Genomic DNA, 23,847 nt, shown 5'->3' with positions numbered 1-23,847 from the left:
ATTTTATGTGTATGAGTGTATTGCCTGCATGTATGTGAGTACACCAGTGTCGTGCAATGATCCCCTGGAACTGGAGTTAAGGATGGTTTGTAGCTGCCATGTGGGACAGCACATGTTCTTAACTGCTGAGTCACCTCTCCATCCAGCCCTTTGGGTTTATTATAGATCCATATCTAAAAGATGTGTTTTGAAAGAAGTAGCCAACCTGTCATAATAAAAATTAAAAAGAAATAACAGTATAAAATGGGTTAATATAATCCAAAGTTTTTAAAAATGAGAGAAGATATAACTGCAAGATAAGGATGCTCATAAGTAAAAATGTGGCTTGAATAAATATGTGAAGCAGTTGGAGGAAGATTGACTTGGGGCTTGCTAGATGTGATGAAGGAGCTGTTTAGATAATAGATGTATATATGAAAAATAATTGGAAAGGGGAAATGTTACTTAGAGGTACTATAATAAGCATGGTTTAACCAATAGTAGAAAGGTTGTGGAAGTACAGTAAATTTCATTTATTACCCAGACAAATGATAATTATATTGTTGTTGCTTAGACATCACTTTCTAAAGTGATAGTGCTAATATTACCTTGTAATTCTAATCACATCTGTTGTTGTGTATATGTACTGTTTGGAAGGTAAGTGCAGAGGAAGATTTTATATGTGACTGTCAGTTAGAAAAATTAAGCATTCACTCTTGCCAGTGTAGGGATACAGTAGACTTCCTGTTTATCTTTAAACATTTCATGAGCTAAGTTTATATAACCAGTATAGAAAGTTAAGTGATGATTTAGACATCTATCACATATCAAATAACACCCATATTTTCTAAATGTATTCAGTCTGTTCCTCATAATTAAACAACCATTGATTGTTAATTCTGTGCTATTGTGTATCCAAGTATCTTCACTGATTATAAGACCAATGTATCATATCATTATAAGATCTCAGTAGAATATACTCAAGCCAATTCATTATTTTTACTGTTAATAACATTGTTCATCATATTCAGAAGAATGTATAGTACTTGATGTTATTCAGAAAGATTTATGAAGAATGCCTATTTTTATGATGTCATTCCTTCTAATATTCAGTTTTTGTGGCTTTTTTAGTATGACTTTTAAATGTATTTAATAGCGCATAGTAAGTTTACTCTTAGGTTAAGAATGTCAGTAAAACATATTGAAAAAAAAGGTCTGTTGCATTAATTAGCATCCTGTTAAAATATAAACTTGACATTTACATTGTTGCATTCATTTTCTAGTTCCTTTATTAATGCAGATAATGTATATTACTTAATAAGCCTGATAGTTCACAAATTAGTATACTAATATTCATAGAAGGCCCATCTTTTGCTATACAGGAGTTATTATTCAAAAATTGTGAGATCCTTAGGGACAAATCTAGAGCAAAAAAAATGCTTTTTAGATTTTATCAACAGGCATATACTCATCGGCTCCTTTTAAAAACCCCTCTGATTTTAAACTTGTGTTGCTAAAATGTCCCATAAGCTTAAATGATAAAAGTAAGAATGTAAAATTATATTAACTAGACTATACACAATCGTCAGGAAATAATTAAGCACCTACTGGGACCATATCAGGAACTGTGAATATATGAAAGATGAAGTGAGTCAGTTTCTCTCTGAGAGATTACACTCCTACCAGAAAATACAGTCAGTAAACAAATCAATAATTATCATAAGCAGAAAATAGAAAGTATCATTGAATTAACAAAGTGCAAGCCTGTGCTTTACATTATAGTTTTCTGGAGGAAGTAACTTCTTATTTAAATCTGAATGGCCAGAGGAAGCCAGTGCAGCACAGAAAATCAAGCCACTGAAATTCAATTCTCTCAAAGCCAATTTTCAGACTAATTTGCATATTGAAAGGAAGCAAGAAAACATGGATAGAATTAGAGCAGATACCTCCCTCAGAACACACATATGCATAAATGCACACACTTGACTTTCATTATTATTGCTACAGAACTGTTTGTGGAATAAATACAAATAAGTCCAAAGCAGAACAATCCTGGATCCCAAAGTATTAGTGAAGTGGAGGTAGCTTTATTATAACACTTTTCTTTTTTTCTGTTTTAACCTGTTTTTACTGGAATTTAAAGAAGCCACATAAACAAAATGGGTCTCCAAGGGAAAAGAGGGAAAGTTATGAAATATGTTTTTTTGAAGTGCAGTCATATTAAAATGTTAAATTTGGAAAACAGGAGACTGTTCAGTTTTTTCATTGAAAGCTATAAATGAAAAGCATGACTGCCTCTTGGGTGATGGGTCTCTGTAAAAGATAAGATTCTCAGAATCCTGGCAGCAAGTAGACACACCTTCACCTTTTACAAAGGAAGGTGCGCAGAGTCTTCAAAAGTTTGAGAAACATAGCCTAAAATGCTTTCATAAATGACTGTTCTGGCACTTTAAAGAATGTATCAAGAGCCCTGAAATTGTGCACTTCTTTTTTAGCAAATCATTCAAGGTAAATTATTAAGATGGGGGGTCAAAAGCTAGGTCCACAAAAGGAATGAAAGTAATCAGTACATGTACCCCTGTGGCCTGAATTCTCTCTGGATCTCCGGTGCGATCAGACAAACCATATAATATATTTTACGTGTATTTATTAACTTACAAAGGAATGAGTACCCAGTGCCTAGCCCAGCGCTGTGCCTCAGAGCCTGCCTTATCAGACCTTGCCACAGCCATAATTTGCTCACACCTCTGGGGCCAGGGATCGCCCCCAGGTCCATAAAGGTCAGTCCATTATGTCTTTCAGCTGTTGTGCAGTTCCCACAGCTCCATGGCTTCTCAGCTAGGCTCGGGCCTTCCGTTCCAAGATGGCTCCCCAGCCACACCCCCATAATCCACACTCTGTGGCAGGCCCTGCCCATTGGAGGAACTAGCCAATGGGGACACAATCCCCCTCCCCAGAATGCATCCAGTGATTAAAAGTCATGTTTAGGAAAAATATTTCACACCGTAAAACGTGCCCAAGGAGAAAAAATATGAACTGGTAGATGATTCAATACTTTAAAAAAAAAAAAAAAGAAAAGAAAAGGACACATTCATAAATGGGAAAGTATGTAAAACAGTAGTTACTTTAGATAGCAATTTAGCAGTACCTAAAGAGTTTAAAATGTTCAGACTCAGGAAAAGAAGCATCACAGTCCTCAGTGGTGGAGCCACTGAGACATTGCCTCCTCAAGGGCAAGCAGATCACCCCACCCATGCTCCTGCAGGTGGTCCCAATTAAATGCAATGAGTCCCCAACAAAACAAGCATGAAAATAAAAGGGGGACTTGGGAAAAATGGATTTGGTGGGAAGACTTTGGTCATGAGCATTTTTGATACACACTTGTAAAATGGAGAATAATAATGACAAACTTTATTACTCAACATTAAAATGCTTTTTATACCAATACATAAGTATGTATACCATAGAATAATATTCAGATGTTAAATTCAATGAATTGGGGCCAGTGAGATGACTCAGCAAAAAAAGGGTTGTTGTGCAGGCCTGGCAACCTGTGTTCTATCCCTAGAACCCACATAGAGATGGAAGGAGAGAACCAACTCCAAAAGTTGTCCTCTGACTGCCACAAAATGTCATGGCATGGATTCCCACATATATCATATGCATGTGCATGCACATAAATAATAATAAATTATAAGAAAAACTTTAAGTCAATGGGTTCGACCTATGTATCTCTAACAGTGTTCTGATTTGGTTTCTGTTGCTGTAATAAACACCATGACCAAAAGCAACTTGAGGAGAAAAGGATTTATTTAACTTACAGGTTATAGTCCATTACCAAGGGTAGCCAGGGCAGGAAGTTACAGGCAGGACCTGAAGCAAAGACCATGGAGAAACACTATTTGCCTGCTTGCTCCCTCCTGTCTTGCTCAGCTACTTTTCATAAACACTCCAGTCCCACTTGCCCAGGAATGGTGTGACCCATGATGAGCTGGGCCTTCCCACTTCAATTAGCAATCAAGAAAATGCCCCACAGACATGCCCACAGGCCAGTCTGATGGAGTTACCCCTCAACTGAGGTTCCCTCCTTCCAGGTGACTTGAGTTTGTGTCACGTTGATAAAAACTAGCCCCACAGAGATAATCTCAAGAGAGATACTTTCCAAAATAATACTGAATTCTAAAAAGCAAGTTGAAAAATTACATGACATTTGAAAACACATTTAACAGTACAAGTGTTGTTTGTGCATGTACATAGAAAATAAACTTGTGAAAACATGACCAGGAAGGATACAGATCAAAAGAATGATGGTAGTTTCCTCTGAGAAGGAGGAGGATAATGGGTCAGAAAAGAGAAATGAGGTGGAAATTGGGGATAATATTTAGTATCATCTGCAATGTTTTCTAAGTCTTTTATTTTAAAAAAGTAAAAACAACAACATGCTTACCCTGTAAATTTGGAGTAGTGACGCACTGTTATTTATTATGTTAAGCTCTTTAATGTGCACTTTAATACTTATAAAAACAAATAATTGAAAGATGTCTATTTGCAGTGGTTATTATTGCACAGTGAAAATACAGTTCAATTTTTATTTTCATGTTTAAACAGCTCAGTGCAAAACATTGCTTTGCTGTGGATAAACAGGTTCCTTGCTCCTAGTCTGTTTAGGTTACTAAATAAAATATCATAAACTTACATGGCTTCTAAAGAACAGAAATGTATTTCTTACCATTCTGGAAGCTGAGTTCAAAATCAAGGCCTCTGTAGATACAGTGTCTACTAGAGGTTCCTTTCTGGTCCATAGATGCCTATCTCTTCACAATAACCTCACAGAGTTGAAGCAATCCCTCTTCAGTCCACTAATGTCATTCATTAAGGCTCCACTCATGAACTGATTACCTTTCAAAGACTCTACCTCCTAATACCATCACCCCAAGTGTTAAAATTTCAATCTTGAGAAGACTCAAAACATTCATACCTTAAGACATCATTGTGTACATCATTAGCACAATGCCTAATAATTTATAACTTCTGTGTAGGTGTTCAAGGAAATATGAATAATTACAGACATGGTTAAAGTTCAATAAAAGGAACACAGGCATAGTACAAATATTAAGCCTGTAAAGTGGGTCATTTCTCTGAGAAGCAGAGTACAATAGAGCAAGCACAGTGATGCATATCCCCAGCATAAGGCCCCTTGGGACTATTGTATTCAGCACCCTAAACCTGTCTCTGAACCAAAGCGCAAATAAGGCATGTGCCTATATCCATAATTGCCTTCACTGTAAGACAGTTTATTCACTGTGAGACACTGGGATAATATTCTTCATGCATCATTTAATGTAGTTTTATGACTCCAGTGATGTGACAACATAGTTGATGTTAAATTGACCTCTGTAGGCTTCTTTTTAACATGGTTCTACCAACTATGGCATCACATTTTCTATAAATTTAAGTACTAATTCTATTTATTTATCTATCTATCTATTTATTTATTTATTTATTTTTATACCAGGTCTCCCATAGCCCCAGCTGACCTGGAACTCAGGCTGGCCTTAGTCTCACAGAGATCTGCCTCTTCTGCCTCTTGAGTGCTGGGATTAAAGGCTTGCACCCCACACCTGGTATCTAAATCTTTTTTTTAATGTACTTTTTGCCTTTTTTTTTATTCGATTGCTTCATCAAGGTGATTTCTACAAGCATTTTTGCAGTACTTCTTATCACTTGTTTCAGCCGATATGTCTCTTTCAAACAGCACTTCATTGAGAGACTACCCCACAATATAAGGGGGTTAATAAATCTTAACTAAAAAGATATTCTCATATTCAGTATTACTAATGGACAATCTCTTACATTTAGAAATGTACCCATTTTATTTCATCTACCTATTTCTTTAAAAGGAAAAGAAAAAAAATGATTAGGAAAGAAAACTGAGTCATAGCTGTGTATAGTATTAAGGAATAATCAAATCATGTGTGGATTAACATGGTTTTCTGATTGACAAATCATGATAAGTGATGGATATGTTTTTATTTCAAATTAGAAAGAGACTCTGTATGTGTGTATATGTGAGAGAGAGCGGGAGAGAGAGAGCAAATGCAAATTATGGATCTATCGCCAATAATTTAAAAAGTTGCTTATAGTGAAAAGCAAGTAAAATGAACTAGAGTAAGTTGATTGATTTGGAAGAAAACAAGTTCAGTTTTACATATGATTTGGATTACAGAGAATACCAAAGTTGTGTGTGCTTTGAAGTTTATTCTATTTTAAAATTATGTGATTTCTCAATTTTCAATATTAAATGTACAGTTGACATATTTACATATGTTTCAGGCTACAATATTGAAATTTTGAAGTCATGAAGACATCAGATGAACCAACCTGCAATACCTTGGATGCATATTGGAAAATAAAGAGAAAGTTTAAAGAATGTGGCCTATAAAGGCGGGTAGTGCCTGGAAATATTAACCGACTCATGGTATAAAAATGAGACCAGTTTCTAGACAGTAGAGGTTATTTTAGTCCAACATCAAAGTTCAAGACAAAATGTACAACTAAAAACTTTTTGCTCCTCCTCCCCCACTTCAGACAGGTACCAGCATAGTGAATTATGATTTTCCCTGGTTGGAAGTATTCATTTTTGCCCATGTAGACCATGCCTAGGAATGAAATACTGGGTATTTAATGTAGATTATAATGGGAAACTGATTTTCATAATGGCAGATTTCAAGGACTTGGTTTCAAACTGAGCCAAAGCTTCCCAATGCATTTTGTACAGTCTGGGGAAAACTGTACTGCGTCGGCCCATTTTTGAAGGCCATCATGCTCTACAGTAGAAGGATATCATTTTACTGCTGATATCTTTGGAGCATCCCAAGCAGACACAGAAAATGAATGGAGGCAAAGAGTGTGACGGAGGGGACAAGGAAGGAGGTCTTCCAGCTATTCAAGTTCCTGTGGGTTGGCAGCGTCGTGTGGACCACAATGGAGTGCTTTACATCAGGTGAGCTCTTATCTGTACTCCCTCTAAGTTTGCATTTTCATGATTGAGACAGTAAAGACTGTTCCAGGTCTACATAGTGAGTTCCAGGCCAGCTGGGGCTATAGGGAGACCCTATCTCAAAAAGACCAAAATAAAATAAAAATAAAAAATAAAATGCTCTATGTTACCTATAGTTATGGGATAAGAAAGTAGAGGATGTGGTGTTCAAGCCATGGTAAATAAGATGGACAGGGGCTCATGGATTAATCTTCTCAAAGTTTTCCTATTACCAATGTGGTATATAGGTTGTCAGAAATATTTTGTTTTTAGCACTGCAAAATGTCAGTGACATGTTTATGGTTGTTTAAGATATAAAGAGAAATGTATATTCTGCCTAGACCAAGTGACTCTAAAACCTTGATAAATTTTTTACTTCATTTTCAACCTTATAAAATCAGCTTTTCACATTGCTCTGAGCAAAAATCAAGTCAAGTCTAGAAATCGAAAACCAAATTAAGGTCTAAGAATCTGCAATTACCTTGTTCATGGTTTTTTAAATCTCTCTAGACTTGACTCTCTGATAATTCTGTTAGCGTGAAGTCTCCCAACACAAATCTATACACCAAGATTTATTTTCAAAAGCAACATTCCCAGATAAGGTAAAATTAAAATGCTTTCAAATTAAATCAGGCTAGCATGGGTCTGATTTGTTTGGATGGGACCAGTTAAATTACTACTTGAACATTTGTCAGAAGTGAGCCCACCATCTATTGCTCCCTTTTCAATGTACAGTTTACAATTTTTGGGTTAGTTTCCAGCTGTTCCTGCCTCAGGGTGGCACTGAGACTACACATTAAGTTTTCCACCTGTTTCAGATCTTTTAAGCCTTACCTATGATTTAAGACGTGCAACTTTTTTTACACTAATTAGTCCCGAAAGTTAATTAAAGAGCTATAACTGAGGAAAAGAATCTGACTGAGTGGCAGGAAGTACTTTTTACAGTGTCTGGAGTACTCAATAGAATTTAGGAATTCTTGTCTTCAGGTTAAATTTTACAATTAAATCCCTCTAGGATTCAGCTCATACATTTTCTTTTAAGTAAAATACTGAGTTTCTTTTCACCAAGCTTACTAATTCTTCATGGGAAAAAATCAGTAGTATATATTTTGGTGACACTGTCTTGTTGAACTTATCAGACTTCCAAAAACACCTTGTTGGTCTGGAAGCCTCCACCTCCCTGTGTTCATGAACCAGCCCTTGTGCTTACAGTCTTTCTGCCTCCTCTTCTGCAATGGTCCCTGAGCCATGGGTGGGTGAGGTGCCATATAGGAGTCCCACCCTACACTCTACAGTCTCTGAGAACTATTTGAATGTGCTTGCCTCTGGGTGAGGGAGAGTATGACTTGAATACCACCACTAGATGGGCTGACTAGACTCCAGTGGACGCATTTACACTGACGGACATTTGGGTACAAACACCTGAATGAATAGGACTCAGCATGTGTGGCAGAAAGCATAGGGTTCAGTGGGGGGACAGGAGGAAGCTTGGATGGGGAAAGGGGTCTGGATTTGAGTGGGAAATGTATGAAATTTAAAAAGCTCAATAAAGCCAGGTGTGGTGGTGCACACCTTTAGTCCCAGCACTCAGGAGGCAGAGGCAGGTGGATCTCTTTGAGTTCAAGGCCAGCCTGGTCTACATAGTGAGTTCCAGGACAGCTGGGGCTACAGGGAGACCCTGTCTCAAAAAGACAAAAAAAAAAACCAAAAAACAAAAAAACTCAATTTTGTTGCCCATGTACTCTGGTGAAACTCTATAAATAGATCATTTGACTAAATTGAAGATTTTCTTACAAGGTGTTCCTTTGTGCCAAAGTCACTTTTATAATTGTCCATAAACAAAATATAAATTATATTTTAAATGGAGTTGACTTATAAGTACTCAACTACCACCCATGTTTTTGTGGAGGCAGATAGCCTCTGTCCAGCAGTAATGATTTGCATAAGAAACAAGTTGTAAAAATCAGCCTATACTACTACTAATAATAATATCTAAAATACAAATTCTCTGTTTTAAAATATATCCCTATTATAGATAAAAGTCAAAGACTTACCCTGTCATCTGAATTAATACCTACCTACAGACTTGAAGTTCATCAGTATTTACTGACTTTACTGACTTCGTGTTCGGAAGAACAGTAACCCTGAAGTGTCTACCTGGTTACAAGCCCCAAGACCCATAAGCCACCTTTTGCCCACCTGCCACCCTATCTCCTCAATTCGTCTTAATTCCTCTCCCCCTTTCTGCACAGTTTGACTGTTCAGTGTAATTTGAGTTGGAGCATACTCCTGCATCCTCAAAGAAACACTGAGGGGAGTTGGGGAGAAAATATCTTTTTACATAGGTAGGAATAGCTTGGTTTTAGACTCCAAGAGACACAAAGAACTTGTTAGCTTTGACTTTTTTTATACTTAACGACCTTCTGGTTTGAACTTTAGCATTTTGCTAAATTTCAGTTTTTCCTCAAAGAGCTTTAAAAGCAAACCTTGCAGTTTAAAATGATAGCAATTACTTTTATGTCGTTTTCTTCTTCCTTTCTCGCCTGTTTCTGTCCTTTCTTAAGAATAGTTTTTTTTCCCCATCTTTAGTCTCTTCCTGGTTTTTGAAATAGTTCTGTTTAATTTTCTATGAAAAATGTATTTTTCTGAGAAATATTTTGGTTCAAAAGAAAAAGATAGTGTTAGAGGCTATAATTTAGTAGCTAACATAATATTGACAAAGAAAATGCTTTTCCCCAGTAGGAAAATATTATCCTCTGAAAGATGGTAAGACTATAAATTATGCCTTTCTTCTTATAATATGTGTAGTCAAAACTATTTCCTGATGTTTTTTTAAACTATTTTTACAGTCCCAGTGGGTCTTTGTTATCTTGCTTGGAGCAGGTTAAAACATACCTGCTTACTGATGGAACATGCAAGTGTGGCTTGGAATGTCCTCTTATTCTTCCTAAGGTAATCATTTCATAGAGTTACAGCAGTTTTTTGGTCTGGTTTTTTCTTTTTTAGGTATTTCACATATTTGCTTTTCTCGTTTGGTACTTAATTTTTAGATTGCTTTTCTAAACATATATTCATTTTAAGTATTTTATGTGCATTTAAAAGTTTTTTTATTATTTTTATTTTAATGTGTATGCATGTATTGCCTGCACGTAGGTAAGTGCACCCGTGTTGTGCAGTGCCTGCAGAGGACAGAAGAGGCTGTCAGATCCCCTGGGACTGGAGTTATGGACAGTTGTTAGCTGCCATGTGGGTGCTGGGATTCAAACCCAGGTCTTCTGCAAGAACAACCAATGTTCTTAACCACTGAACCATCTCTCCAGACCCCTTATGTGCATTTTTAAATGCTTGAAGATTGTAGAAAATAATCTGATTCATATTCAAAGGTGACAAACCTATATGCATACTGAATATTTCATATGCCTGTTTATTAGGTATGCCTATACCTAGTGTTCACAGTACAAGGCTTTTGTTCACTGCTCAGATCTGCACTGTTACTCTTAGCACAGATGTTGGTAAATCTCTGTTGATAAATCAGATATTCCTAAAAATCACAAAGCTCAGCTTTCATATCGCAAATGTGAAGCTGTTTTGCTGCTTTTCAAGGTAAAAAGCAAAAGTCATTTAAAATGGTGAACTATTATTGGGTCTATAAATGAATAATTATTCTCTGAATGCATATTTAGTGCTAATTTTAAAACTAAAGATTAATAAACACTTTTGCTTTTGTATGTTACCATATTTTAAAGAGATTTACATAATAAGATTTTTCAAATTTACAATAGTTTTAGGTCAATGAAGAAGTAATAGTACAGTGGTAATGAAAGGAAGCAAAAGGAAAAATAGAAACATAGGAATGCCAGAGCTTTCCATTTTGTTTATTAGACTCTACTTCACGTATTTTATAACTGTTATGCCACTAGGAAGTAGCTAAAATTGGAAACATTATCAGACATTATATTCTGTGTGTTTTACTTGCCTATCTTAAAATTAGTGTAATTTTCAACATTTATTTTGTCCCTAAAAGCCATGAGTTTGGCAGAAGTATTTATAGGGTATAGAAAGCTGTTTCTCTTAAACTTAAAACCTTAAAAGTTGTATTCATATTTGTAGTTTAACCTATGTACAGCTTTTCTCCTTGTAAACAAGAGAAGCTTTTCATTAAATGATTTCATAGATATACTATAAACAGAGGCTGCTGTTTTTTCAGGTATTTAATTTTGATCCTGGAGCTGCTGTGAAGCAGAGAACGGCAGAAGATGTTAAGGCAGATGAAGACGTCACAAAGTTGTGCATTCATAAGAGAAAAATCATTGCGGTGGCCACACTCCATAGAAGCATGGAAGCTCCACACCCTTCTCTGGTGCTCACCAGTCCTGGAGGAGGAACAAGTATGTAATATTGCTAGTGGGTTAGGAATTCTCCTGCCTGACTCCATTCCAAAGAAAGAATTGCTACAAATCCATTCTAGTTTTTGAACATGTACAGTGCTTTTAATGTTTTGTATAGTCTGTCATTTTAAATGAAAATTAACCACTTTCTTCTGAAAAATTACCATGGGGTTGTTTCTAAATTTTTCTTATTCAGAACATCCAATTATACAATCATAGTAAACACTAATTAGTAAATTAAAATGCTATGCAGATACATACAGACAAGATAACAGGAAAAAGGTGACATTCGATTTTAGGAAACAAATATAGCCGTTTACATAGGCTGAATTTCAATATATAATATCAACTCCCAAATAAGTTAACCATAGTATTCTTTTAATCATATAATAGCTGTTTATAGAACAGCTACTCAAATAGAAATCACCTGATCAAGAATTTATTATGATACCACCAACACACACACACACACACTTTCGTTTTATAATAAAATTTTTATTACATTTATTATTGAAATGTGTTTGTATGTGGATGTGCAAGTGGCAAGGTACACATCAGTTTCAAGAGTCAATTCTGTCCTTCCACCATGTGTGTCCCATGTATCAAATTCAGGTCATTGAGCCCGGTGACAAGCACCTTTACCCACTTGAGCCATCTCAACAGCCCTGACACTTTTACTTTCTTTTTTTACTATTTTTATTTTATGTGTATGAGCGTATTGCCTGCATGTATGTGAGTGCACCCATGTCTTGCAATGCCGTGGAGGTCAGAGGAGGGCTTTGGATACCCTTGGACCCTTGGAACTGGAATTAAGGATGGTTCGTAGCCACCATGTGGGTGCTGGGAATCGAACCCGGGTCCTCTGCAAGAGCAGTCAGTGCTCTTAACCACTGAGCCATCAGTCCAGCCCCTATAAAATTCTTCAAAGGTACACAAAAGTGCAAGGATAGTTCACAGAATGCCCCAATGCCCTTCAGTTTTATTTCCCAAGTTGCAGATGAATGTTGGAGATAACATCAAGTGCTTCCTGATGAGGAAATTCTCCTATGTAGCCACAATCTAATGATATAACACTGATGTAATTCTGTTATCTAATATGGTCTATATACAAATTCTTAAATTTTCCTAACATATCTTTAGCTTTTTTAAAAGATTCAGTCTTTTTTAGAAGCTAGAATATAATTAAATTGTGCTCTACAATTAGCCTGACGTTTCTTTAATCTTCAGCTCCCTAGTTTTGTCAGTTCTTTCTGACACTGACATTTTTGAGGAAGATAGATTGCTTTGCAGAATGTTCCTCTGTTTGGATCTGCTTGCTTGTTTCCTCTTGCTTCATTTATGCTCACATTCCTACAGCTTGGTGGGAAAACTGCATGGACGACAATATACAGTCATTAGAAAGCACATCAGTTAATCCTGTGTCAATGACATTAAATGTGATTACTTGCTGGATTGTGTCCATTCCATTTTTCCATTGTTAACATACCATTTCCCCTTCATTATAGTTTGTGGAATTACTTAAGGCTGAGAAACATGTTTGTAATGTCTAAAATGTGAACTCCCTTCAGAGTACTACAATCTACTTAGTACCTAAGCTGTAATTCTCACCTGAGCTCCAAAGCATTTGTTGGTGGACAGTTGATGATTCTTTTCTACAAAGTTCTGAAAACAGTGGCACGCAATCAGAGAAGGCTTTGTGGCAGAACTCAGATGTGGGCCGGGTTGGGAAAATAATAGAATTTAGATATATGAGGAGAGTGGAAAATCTTTTTTTTAGCACGAGGTTAGCTTAATTAAGGGATGATGTGGAAACTAATCAGACTTAAAGGCGAACTGAGGACAAACCATTGAGAAAAATGCAAGCTAATGCAACACTGAAAAGGTACATTTGATAGTAATAAGTCATTTAAAGTTTCCCATTATCCTACCACCTTAATGTAGGTATTTTCATTTTTCAGGCACCTTGAACATGTGTTTGCACTTACTCTTACCTGTGCTGTTTTCATCCCACATTATATCAAAAAGCTTTACCTATCTCCATAGTCTGCCTTGTTGCTTTAAAGACCCTAGCAGAATCTTGTTCTAGATCCTTTACTATGCCTGTACATACATATTAATTATTGAAATTAAAGATGAAATATTTAACTAGTACAGGTAGTAATAAGTACATCCCCATGCCCTTTTAAATATTTTGTTTATTTTTATTTTATGTGTATGAATGTATTGCCTGCATGTAAGTGCGCTCTTGTCATGCAGTGCCCACAGAGGACAGAGGAGGGTGTCAGATCTTCAGGAACTGGAGTTACAGACCGTTGTTAGCTGCCAAGTGGGTGCTGGGAATCAAATCTGGGTCCTCTGCAAGACCAGCCAGTGCTCTTAACCACTGAGCCATCTCTCCCGTGCCCCCCCATGCCCTTTTAAAATGGTATGTCTTCTTCAGACATAGCATTTGTTTTCTAACTTTATGTTATCATAAATTGAAGTTTCAATAATTAGAAATTCAGAAGACTCACAGAGAAGTGTCACCTCCCTTTAAATAAATGCATAAATATTAACTTTGTTTCCATTTGTTCATTTAAAAGCTCTCCTTGAGCCTGGTCTACATAGTGAGTTCCAGGCCAGCTGGGGCTACAAGGAGACCCTGTCTCAAAAAGACCAAAAACAAAGCTCTCCTTGAATACACATGGCAGTACCTGAAGAATGCCAAGCATTTGCACTTGCTAACTCTTCATTATTTGGTTCTTATTCAATATCAGCCTCGCTTCTTTTGGTCTGTTTAGTATTTTTGTTATTTTTAAGATAGTAACAATTTATCTCCAACTATAGAAGAAATCCTTTCTAATGCACAGGTATTGTCTGAATTCTGTTAGTTGAATATAAAAATGACCACATCTATATTTGAAACATGAAGCTGTAGTTAATTATATAAATATATTGATACCAAGAAAAGATGTAAGCAAGTGGTTTTGTCGCTAAAGAGAACGTAGTCCCATGATCTTGCTAGTGATGTTACCACATTTAACTCTATTCTGACTATATACCAAGCACATGTCCTGCATATTGTAACTCATTACTTCTTTAATTAAATACATTTAAAGTCTCTCTTTAGCGGGCTGGAGAGATGGCTCAGCAGTTAAGAGCACTGACTGTTCTTACAGAGGACCCAGGTTTGATTCCCAGCACCTACATGGCGGCTAACAACCATCTTAACTCCAGTTCTAGGGGATCTGATGCCTTCTTCTGACCTCCATGGTCATTGCACAACACGGGTGCATTTACACACATACAGGGAATATACTCATACACATAATAAAATAAAATATAAAATATCTTTTTAAAAAAATCTCTCTTTGGCAAGAAAACAGCCTCAATTCAGTTTATTTTCTATTCTGTTCTGTTGTTGATTCTCAACACTGTTAGTCTTTCAGATAACTCCTGCCATCCTAAATCAGAAAGTCTGCCTTTTTGCCAGGAAAAAAAAAAGAGATGTTCACTGCTCTCTCTTCCTGCTAGACTTTAACATGCCCCAGGTTGAGAAACACCATCTTAGAGATTATTATATGATTCGACCTGTATACTCTCTTGCAAATATAATAGAAGTGCATCCTATAATTACCCTTTTAAATAAGTATACCTCTGATTGCAAATGAACCTAAGTATAATTGCTAATATGCTTTAAGTCTCAAAATACGTAGAGCAAATACATAGTATAATTGGTACCACTTTCATCTTCTGTGCCTTATTATAAACTTGCTGCATTTTTCTTAGAGTCCAGCTAGAACTGAGCATTCTTTTCAACACAGCTCTCTAAGCAGCCACCAGAAATTAGTAGGAGTTGGCAAATGAATATTATTTGCCATCTCTGTTTTAAAAGGCACAACTTCATAAAATACTTAAACATCCTTGGTCGGGGGAGGAAAAAAAGAAACCTTAAACCTAGAATTCTGACACAAAAGACTAAAAATTCTGTATGATGAGCCAGCTTGCTTTTGTTGCCTATATTCTGTCTGATCTCCAGAAGAACTGAAGGGATTCTGAAAAGACAGAGAAGGAGAAGTGAACTGGGGTAAAAAGAATACACAATTGAAACGAAGTACTGAAGGTTTCAACACTCAGCTAAATTTCATGTGAGAAGTCTGTCCTAATAAAAAGGATGGGAATCTTTTACCTAAGTTGGTTGGCTAAAGCTGTTTTTACAAGAACCAATTAAGAAATTATATTACAGTATTATAGACATGATGTAAAGCTAAGCATGATTATAATATCACTACATTATCACGTATATTATAGAAGATTTAGTCTCCTAGTCACTCAACTCACAGAAATGAAGAGCCTCACTCTTAGGATAAAAATGCTGGGATAGCTGGGCGTGGTGGCGCATGCCTTTAATCCCAGCACTTGGGAGGCAGAGGCAGGCGGATCTCTGTGAGTTCAAGGCCAGCCTGGTCTACTTAATGAGTTCCAGGACAGCTGGGGCTACAGGGAGACCCTGTCTCAAAAAGACCAAAAAAAAAAAAAAAAAAATGCTGGGATAAGGGAGTATCACTATAGCTGTCCTGAGGAGGTTACAGTAAGGTGGTAAAAAAGAGTTGCACCGTAACATGTTGTCTTACAGAATAGCCATTTATTTAAATAATAAGAGAAAATGTGCCACACAGAGTGCAATTTTCTACTGTAAATGTGTTCTTATAAATTTCAAATCCAAGCCAGGTGTGATGGTACACACCTTTAATCCCAGCATTCAAGAGGCAGAGGTAGGTAAATGCCAGCCTAGTCAATGTAACAAGTTGAAACTCTATCTCCAGGAAAAAAATACATAAATAAAATCTAGCAAGACAGTAAAATTACCATTTCCATCTGGGCTGAGTCTTGGTTTTGCAAATTCTAAATATTTGAATGACTAATGTCAGTCTGTACTGATTTATATGCCTATGCTTTCTCAACAAATAAAAAGTAAACAAGTAGGGACTGAAGAGATGGCTCAGAGGTTAAGAGCACTGGTTGTTCTTGCAGAAACCCAGGTTTGAATCCCTGCATCCCACATGATGGATAACAATTATAACTTTCGTTCTAGGGTATCCAACACCCTCTTCTGACCTCCACGGGCATTGCATGACACCGGTGCACTTACACACAGGCAGGCAATACACCCATACACAGAAAATAAAAATAAATTTTTTTTAAAGTAAGCAAGTATAATAATAAAGTTATTGAGCACTGTGGTCAGCTAAGGGCAAATAATGTACTCTGTTTAAATCAAAGTTTGATATACCCTACAGAACCTTTCTTAACTATGTAAGTTCACAGCTTTTTTGTTTGTTTGTTTTTTTGTTCCCAGATGCCTTTTTCTCTCACCCTCCTCAGTTTCCTCTTTCCCCACTTCCTGCCAACACAAAATAATTGAGACTACTGACAGAACTCTTTCTCTCTTTCACATTAGATGCAACTCCAGTAGTACCTTCACGGGCAGCAACTCCAAGATCAGTAAGAAATAAGTCTCACGAAGGAATTACAAATTCTGTAATGCCTGAATGTAAGAATCCTTTCAAGTTAATGATTGGATCATCCAATGCCATGGGAAGGCTGTATGTGCAAGACCTGCCTGGAAGCCAGCAACAAGAACTCCACCCTGTCTACCCCCGGCAGAGATTGGGCAGTAGTGAACATGGACAGAAATCTCCATTCCGTGGCAGCCACGGAGGCTTGCCCAGCCCAGCGTCATCGGGTTCCCAGATCTATGGAGATGGCTCAATCTCTCCAAGGACTGACCCACTTGGAAGCCCTGATGTCTTCACAAGAAGTAACCCTGGTTTTCATGGAGCTCCTAATTCCAGTCCCATTCACCTAAATAGGACTCCTCTTTCTCCACCTTCAGTAATGCTACATGGTTCTCCCGTACAGTCATCCTGTGCAATGGCTGGAAGAACTAATATACCTCTTTCCCCAACCTTGACTACAAAGAGTCCAGTAATGAAAAAACCAATGTGTAATTTTTCAACTAATATGGAAATACCACGAGTGATGTTCCACCACAAAGCACCCCAAGGCCCACCTCCCCCTCCTCCACCTTCTTGTGCTCTTCAGAAAAAGCCATTAACATCTGAGAAAGATCCACTTGGCATTCTTGACCCTATTCCTAGTAAACCAGTGAATCAGAACCCAATTATCATTAATCCAACCAGTTTCCATTCAAATGTCCACTCTCAGGTACCTGTGATGAATGTAAGCATGCCTCCTGCTGTTGTTCCTTTGCCAAGTAATCTCCCTTTGCCAACTGTAAAACCTGGTCATATGAATCATGGGAGTCATGTACAAAGAGTTCAGCATTCAGCTTCAACCTCCCTGTCCCCTTCTCCAGTGACATCCCCAGTGCACATGATGGGGACTGGAATTGGAAGGATTGAGGCATCGCCCCAAAGATCACGCTCATCTTCTACATCATCAGATCATGGAAATTTCATGATGCCACCTGTAGGACCCCAGCCCACCTGTAGTGGCATAAAGGTTCCACCTAGGTCACCAAGGTCAACAATAGGTTCCCCAAGGCCATCAATGCCATCAAGCCCTTCTACCAAGTCCGATGGACATCATCAGTACAAGGATATCCCTAACCCATTAATTGCTGGAATGAGTAATGTACTAAATACCCCAAGCAGTGCAGCTTTTCCTACTGCATCTGCCGGAAATGGTTCTGTAAAGAGTCAGCCTGGTTTGCTGGGGATGCCTTTAAATCAGATCTTGAACCAGCACAATGCTGCCTCCTTTCCAGCAAGTAGTTTACTCTCAGCAGCAGCCAAAGCACAGCTAGCAAATCAAAACAAACTTGCTGGTAACAACAGCAGCAGCAGTAGCAGTTCTGGAGCTGTTGCCAGCAGTGGCAACACTGAAGGACATAGCACTTTAAACACCATGTTCCCTCCTACTACCAACATGCTTCTCCCAACAGGTGAAGGTCAAAGTGGTCGAGCAGCACTAAGAGATAAGCTGATGTCTCAGCAAAAAGACTCATTACGGAAAAGAAAACAACCACCTACCACAGTGTTGAGTTTGCTCAGACAGTCTCAAATGGATAGTTCTGCGGTTCCTAAACCTGGACCCGACTTGCTAAGGAAGCAAGGGCAGGGTTCATTTCCCATCAGTTCAATGTCTCAGTTACTACAGTCTATGAGTTGTCAAAGCTCTCACTTGAGTAGCAATAGTACCCCGGGTTGTGGGGGATCAAATACTGCTTTGCCTTGCTCTGCTAACCAGCTGCATTTTACAGATCCTAATATGAACGCCAGTGTTCTTCAGAATTCACTGACACAGAACATACCTTTAAGAGGGGAAGCCGTGCACTGCCACAATGCAAACACTAACTTTGTTCACAGTAACAGTCCAGTCCCCAACCACCATCTTGCAGGTTTAATAAATCAGATTCAGGCTAGCGGGAACTGTGGGATGCTCAGTCAGTCGGGCATGGCTTTAGGAAATTCATTACATCCCAACCCACCTCAGTCAAGAATTTCAACGTCCTCCACTCCAGTGATACCAAACAGCATTGTTAGCAGCTATAATCAAACAAGTTCTGAAGCAGGTATGGTTTTATTAGAAAAAAGTACCCAAAGGTACTAAACTTTTCTACGTTTTTAAACTTTTTGTACCAAAATATTTATTATGATAAGAAACGTTCCTTTCCCCATTGTGAAAATTCTCATTTCTTTAGTATTTATAATTTTATTTACAGAATGCTAGGGATTTGTCTGTTAGAAAGCCTAGGGGATCCCATGTGTTTCCGTTATTTGTTGTGCATCTGTGTCATTTGAATATTGTTTGACTTTCAATTGGTTTCATAACCATTGGACTATAAACTGCAAAAGAAGCCATAGAGGGCAAGGTTTCCTGGTGCATGAGGCATGGCCTTGGTCTTTGCCAGTACAAAAGCCGTTTTCCCAGCTTTGGTTTATATTCAGGTAAATGAAGTGCATCTTGGAAAATCCAAAAAGACAAAAAAGAAATGGATATTTTTTTCTTGCTGCTCAACAGATTAGGTGAATGGATAGGAAAGGGTAACTCAAAGTTGTATGAAGTAGGAAGCTATCTTCTCATGTTTTATCCTAGTTTACTATCCTTTTTATTTGTTCAAGAAAATTTAAAAATGGATATTGGCTACTTCTTTTTTTAAAAAAAATAGTAATTTAAATTTTCTAATAAAAAAAGGCTTGAAAACTTGATTTCCAGAATTTTTGATCTCGAAATTGCTTTAAATTTTCTTATAGAACTAAGCTATTATTTTTAGCATTGATATTAAGGTGTTGGACCCAAATATAATGTAAATCTTCACCCACTATTAATGGAGACAAGTTTATGTAAAAGTAGGCACATTAGAAAAAGAATTGTGGTTTGTACAATAAAATCCTCAGGAATTATTATAAAAACTGAAGCATCTGAAAATTTGACCATGAAAACATTAGAGAAAATACTCAAAGCCCAACACCAATGGTTTCAGATCTATGGGAAACCACAGGAAGGAAATAAAAGATGATTGCAGAGACACTAAAATTCATATTTGAAAACAACAGATTTTAGAAACTACATTGTTTGGGATTGGGAGTATAGCTCAGTGCTAGATCTCTTGCCTGGCATGCACAAGGCCCTGAATTCAATCCCTGGTGATTCAAAATAAGTAAAAACCAGAGTAATGAGAAAACTGCTGAGGCCCTTTCCTACTAAGTTAGCATGTGGATGTGTGTAGGGTGTATTACGTCACGATGCTGGAAGTGTTACAGGCTACTGTAATCTACATGTCTGTTGATGGTGTCGCTACCATATACCCGCCATCCTTCACAATTTGTGTTATGCATTGTTTTGATGTCAGTATTTAATGAAAAGCTGTACAATGATCTCGTATTTTTAAAAAAAATACAGGCTTAGAAGATATTTGAAGTGATTAGTGCCTTCTTAGTATTCTTAATTTAAGGAATCTCATGAAACTTTAATAGGATAATTAAAGGGTACATAAAGGGCTTCCAACTTTTCACTGACTCATCTGCTGTTTTAGATAGTAAAAGCTTAATTTTATGCACTTAGAAGTGAAGCTATATAAAATCCATAACTGTTTTAAAGTGTACCATATTTATTGAGCATACCTTTGGTAATTTTGGTGAAGCACTCAGTCTCATTTGTTATGTAGTTTTGGTACACCTTACCATAGTTTATTTCATGTCAGGTCTAAGGTCATATGGGCAAAATGTATGTATTTCAATAATGATGTATTATTTCAATGCATCTACTGTAGAAAAGGCCTACATTTATTTATATTCTTGTTCATCTGATTGTCAGGTTTAGGCATATTTTATGTAGTCTTGGTCAGTTATTTTCTTGTTCCATTTATCTATGTACACATCTGACCCAGATTACTAGTGCTGGGAGCATCAAAACACATGAGTTAAAAGTTTATTAACATAAGAAAAGGTTTAGCATTTGAGTAACTAAAGGACTGAGAACCATATCCAGCAGTGTTATAGATGTGATCAGTCACACTATGCACATGCTTAGTGAAACTCTAGATCAATAAGAACTTTGAAAATATTAGATTTAATAAAATCAAATTAGAATTTGCTGTATATAGGTCTGATTACAACTGGTTATGAAAATGGACTGATTTACTAATGAACTCTTTTGATGAGGTAAATATTGAAGTCTTTAATCTTATTTTTTTTGCTACATAGTGAACTATATCAACTGAATGTACTGTCATAATTGCCTCACATAAATATCTGTTTACAGTGACATTTGTTCATTTATCAAAAATCATTGAGCAGTGAGGTTTGGCCTTCAGAATGAAACAACCAGAGGACAGTTGACAGCTCTCCTTGTAAGATTAAAGAAAAATAAATTTGGTCTTTTTATCATTGTTTTGAGGCAAGGTCTCACTACATAGCTTATGCTGACCTCAAACTTAAAATTTCCTGCCTCAGCCTCCTGAGTCCTGGAATTGAAAGCCTGTGCCACTGTATGCTGTAATTAAAATGCTGCATATGGTATCACAGAGTGCCTGTTAGTGCCAAGTGGTCCACCTGTATTTTTTATAATCTGTGCAATTTCCCATAGTATAAGGTATTGTCCTCATTTTGCAGATGAAGAAATTGAACCTCAGAGAACCTAGCAATCATGTAATTGAACCAGGATTTGATCTCAGGTTTATCTAATTGTGAAATCTACCTTCTTCCCAGTTATATATGTTTATCTGAAACATTTAATGTTCAAAAATATTGTTATCCTTTTTAAATAGTTTAAAGTGCTCAGAAAACCATGGTTTAAAGCACACTGTCATATGACAATCCATATTTGTAAACTTTTAATATACTGACTTTCAGATAAAAATCAGTTCTTTTTGCCTTCTCTCTTTGGAGTCTGATATGATGGCATATAGTATTAGATTGCTTTTGTCGGTGCCAATGAACTGTTCAAAGTATTAAGACAACTTCCCCTTATTTGTAAACCACATTTAGTGAACTTTCTGTTAATTAATTACCAACTAACTCAGATTAAGATCTGGTTTCCTAGAGGGTGATTGTCAGTAGTCCTTTGAAAGATGTGACTGTGCTGGTCTTGTATTTCTAGCATGGCATCAGAGTGTTGTAACAGACTGATAGTACTATGGTCCAAGTCTACTGTGCCAACAAAGCCTAGACACAACTCGGGTGACCTACTCACTCTAGTGCCTTCTTTACTCTCCTAAACATCAGATCAGAAATACTGCATGAAGACACTAATTAAGACAAGAAATGACTTGCTCTGAAGATCTTGGTTACTGAATTTTTCAAATTCTTTTTTATTTTATTATTACTACCTATGTGTGGTGTGTGTAGGGGTGCATACGCACATACCACAGCAGCGTGTGGAGGTCAGAGGATAATCTATGGAGACAGTTTTCCTTCACCTTTATATGGGTTCTGGGGATCAAACTCAGGTTGCCAAGCTTGCACAGCAAGTACATTTCCCCACTGGGCCATCTCTCAAGACCCTTCAATTCCTCTTTTAGAAAGAATTGTTCTGTCATAAAAAACAACAGATACTGGTTTTTAAGCCTATATATAAATGCTTTATGTATTCACATTTAAAATAGGAGTTGCAGGCAAAGATTGTGACAGTCAGATAAAAGATAACTTTTTTTTTAATTCTAAAACGTACAGACTCTACATGCTTTACTGATTCTGTTCAGTATTTTTAAATTACCTTTCCATGAATACTTCTGAGTACTCTGTATTGGAATTTGTGCAGGTGTCTATGAGCTTTTGGATGTCAAGTTACAAGGCAAGATTAATATTTCCGTTGAAAGATTTAGAACCTAGGGGCTGGAGAGATGGCTCAGTGGTTAAGAGCACTGACTGTTCTTGCAGAGGACCTGGGTTTGACTCCCAGCACCCACATGGTGGCTAACAACTGTCCATAACTCCAGTTTCAGGGGATACAACACCCTCTTCTGACCTCCGAGGGTATTGCATGACACAGGTGCACTTAGACACATGCAAAAAAAAAAAAAAGATTTCGAACCTAACAGTAGGGTTCTTGGTGATGTGCTTAGCAATGCTCTGGTGAATCTAGAAACCAAACTCCAAAGTCCCCTAGATGCCACTCCAGACACAGAGTGCTGAACATAATCTGTTCTGGAAATCCATTAATAGTGTGAGCTTAAAATAAATTTCAAGGGCCTGGAAAGATGGCTGAGTCACTAAAGTACTTGCCATGCAAACCTGAAAAACCTAAGTTTGGGTGTCCAACACCCACATAAAAACCAAGCACTATGGTACATGTCTATAATCCTAGTGTTGAGAGACAGAGACAGGAGGAGCCCTGGGCTTGATAACCAGCTAGCCTTAACCAGATCAGTGAGCCTCAGGTTTAGTGAGAGACCCTGTCCCCAGAAATAAGATGGATAATGATAGAAGACAGCTGATGACCATCAGCCTCTACACATGTGTGCTCATGAGCACACAACCACCTAACATATATACCATATATACATACAAACAATAATTAATAAAGAACTTAACTGAGTTTTTAAGAGAGACAAATTTAAGTACCTGAGTGATTCTAACTCATAGCCTGTGGTGTTCTGGTTTAGAGGAGTTCAAAATCAAGTGCCCTTGACCAGCAAACATCAATAGGCCCACAACGCCTAGGCCTCTGGCTACCTCACATGTGCTTTCACAGGAACAGAAGCACCTGTGCCTTAACTAGGGCCCTTCCAACATCCTGCAACAACCTGTCCTTCATTTGGTCTTGTGATTTTTCCACAATGTTTAAACAAGAAATTTAAATTATTATGCTAATATGCCTAATAGCAAGCCTCCATTTTTCCAATATGATAGTCATTAAAATATCTTTACTACAAAATATTTTTCCTAATAAAACAGTCAACTCTGCTGGGCACATGAAATTATAATCCTCTGAGGA

At 37.2% G+C, this 23,847-nt stretch overlaps 1 protein-coding gene across 6 annotated transcripts in view; it reads left to right on the top strand.

Annotated features, from left to right (window-relative positions):
- The window catches only part of Mbd5 (methyl-CpG binding domain protein 5), a 505,686-nt gene that overhangs the window by 432,843 nt on the left and 48,996 nt on the right, over positions 1–23,847 (top strand). For 5 of the 6 annotated variants that reach the window (XM_008825173.2, XM_008825172.3, XM_029559701.1 and 2 more), the window contains 4 exons: positions 6,313–6,982; positions 9,868–9,970; positions 11,226–11,406; positions 16,847–18,982. In XM_008825173.2, the coding sequence (XP_008823395.1) occupies positions 6,870–6,982; positions 9,868–9,970; positions 11,226–11,406; positions 16,847–18,982 (2,533 nt within the window). In that variant the 5' untranslated portion in view covers positions 6,313–6,869. Of the gene's footprint in view, positions 1–6,312; positions 6,983–9,867; positions 9,971–11,225; positions 11,407–16,846; positions 18,983–23,847 lie in introns of those variants that run through there. The other variant, XM_029559704.1, reaches the window with a different exon arrangement.

The sequence above is a fragment of the Nannospalax galili genome, unplaced genomic scaffold, assembly GCF_000622305.1.
Source record: "Nannospalax galili isolate Female #2095 unplaced genomic scaffold, S.galili_v1.0 scaffold87, whole genome shotgun sequence".
Classification (NCBI taxonomy): Eukaryota; Metazoa; Chordata; class Mammalia; order Rodentia; family Spalacidae; genus Nannospalax; species Nannospalax galili.
The sequence above is the reverse complement of the archived record's forward strand: the minus strand, read 5'-3'. Positions and strand labels throughout refer to the sequence as shown.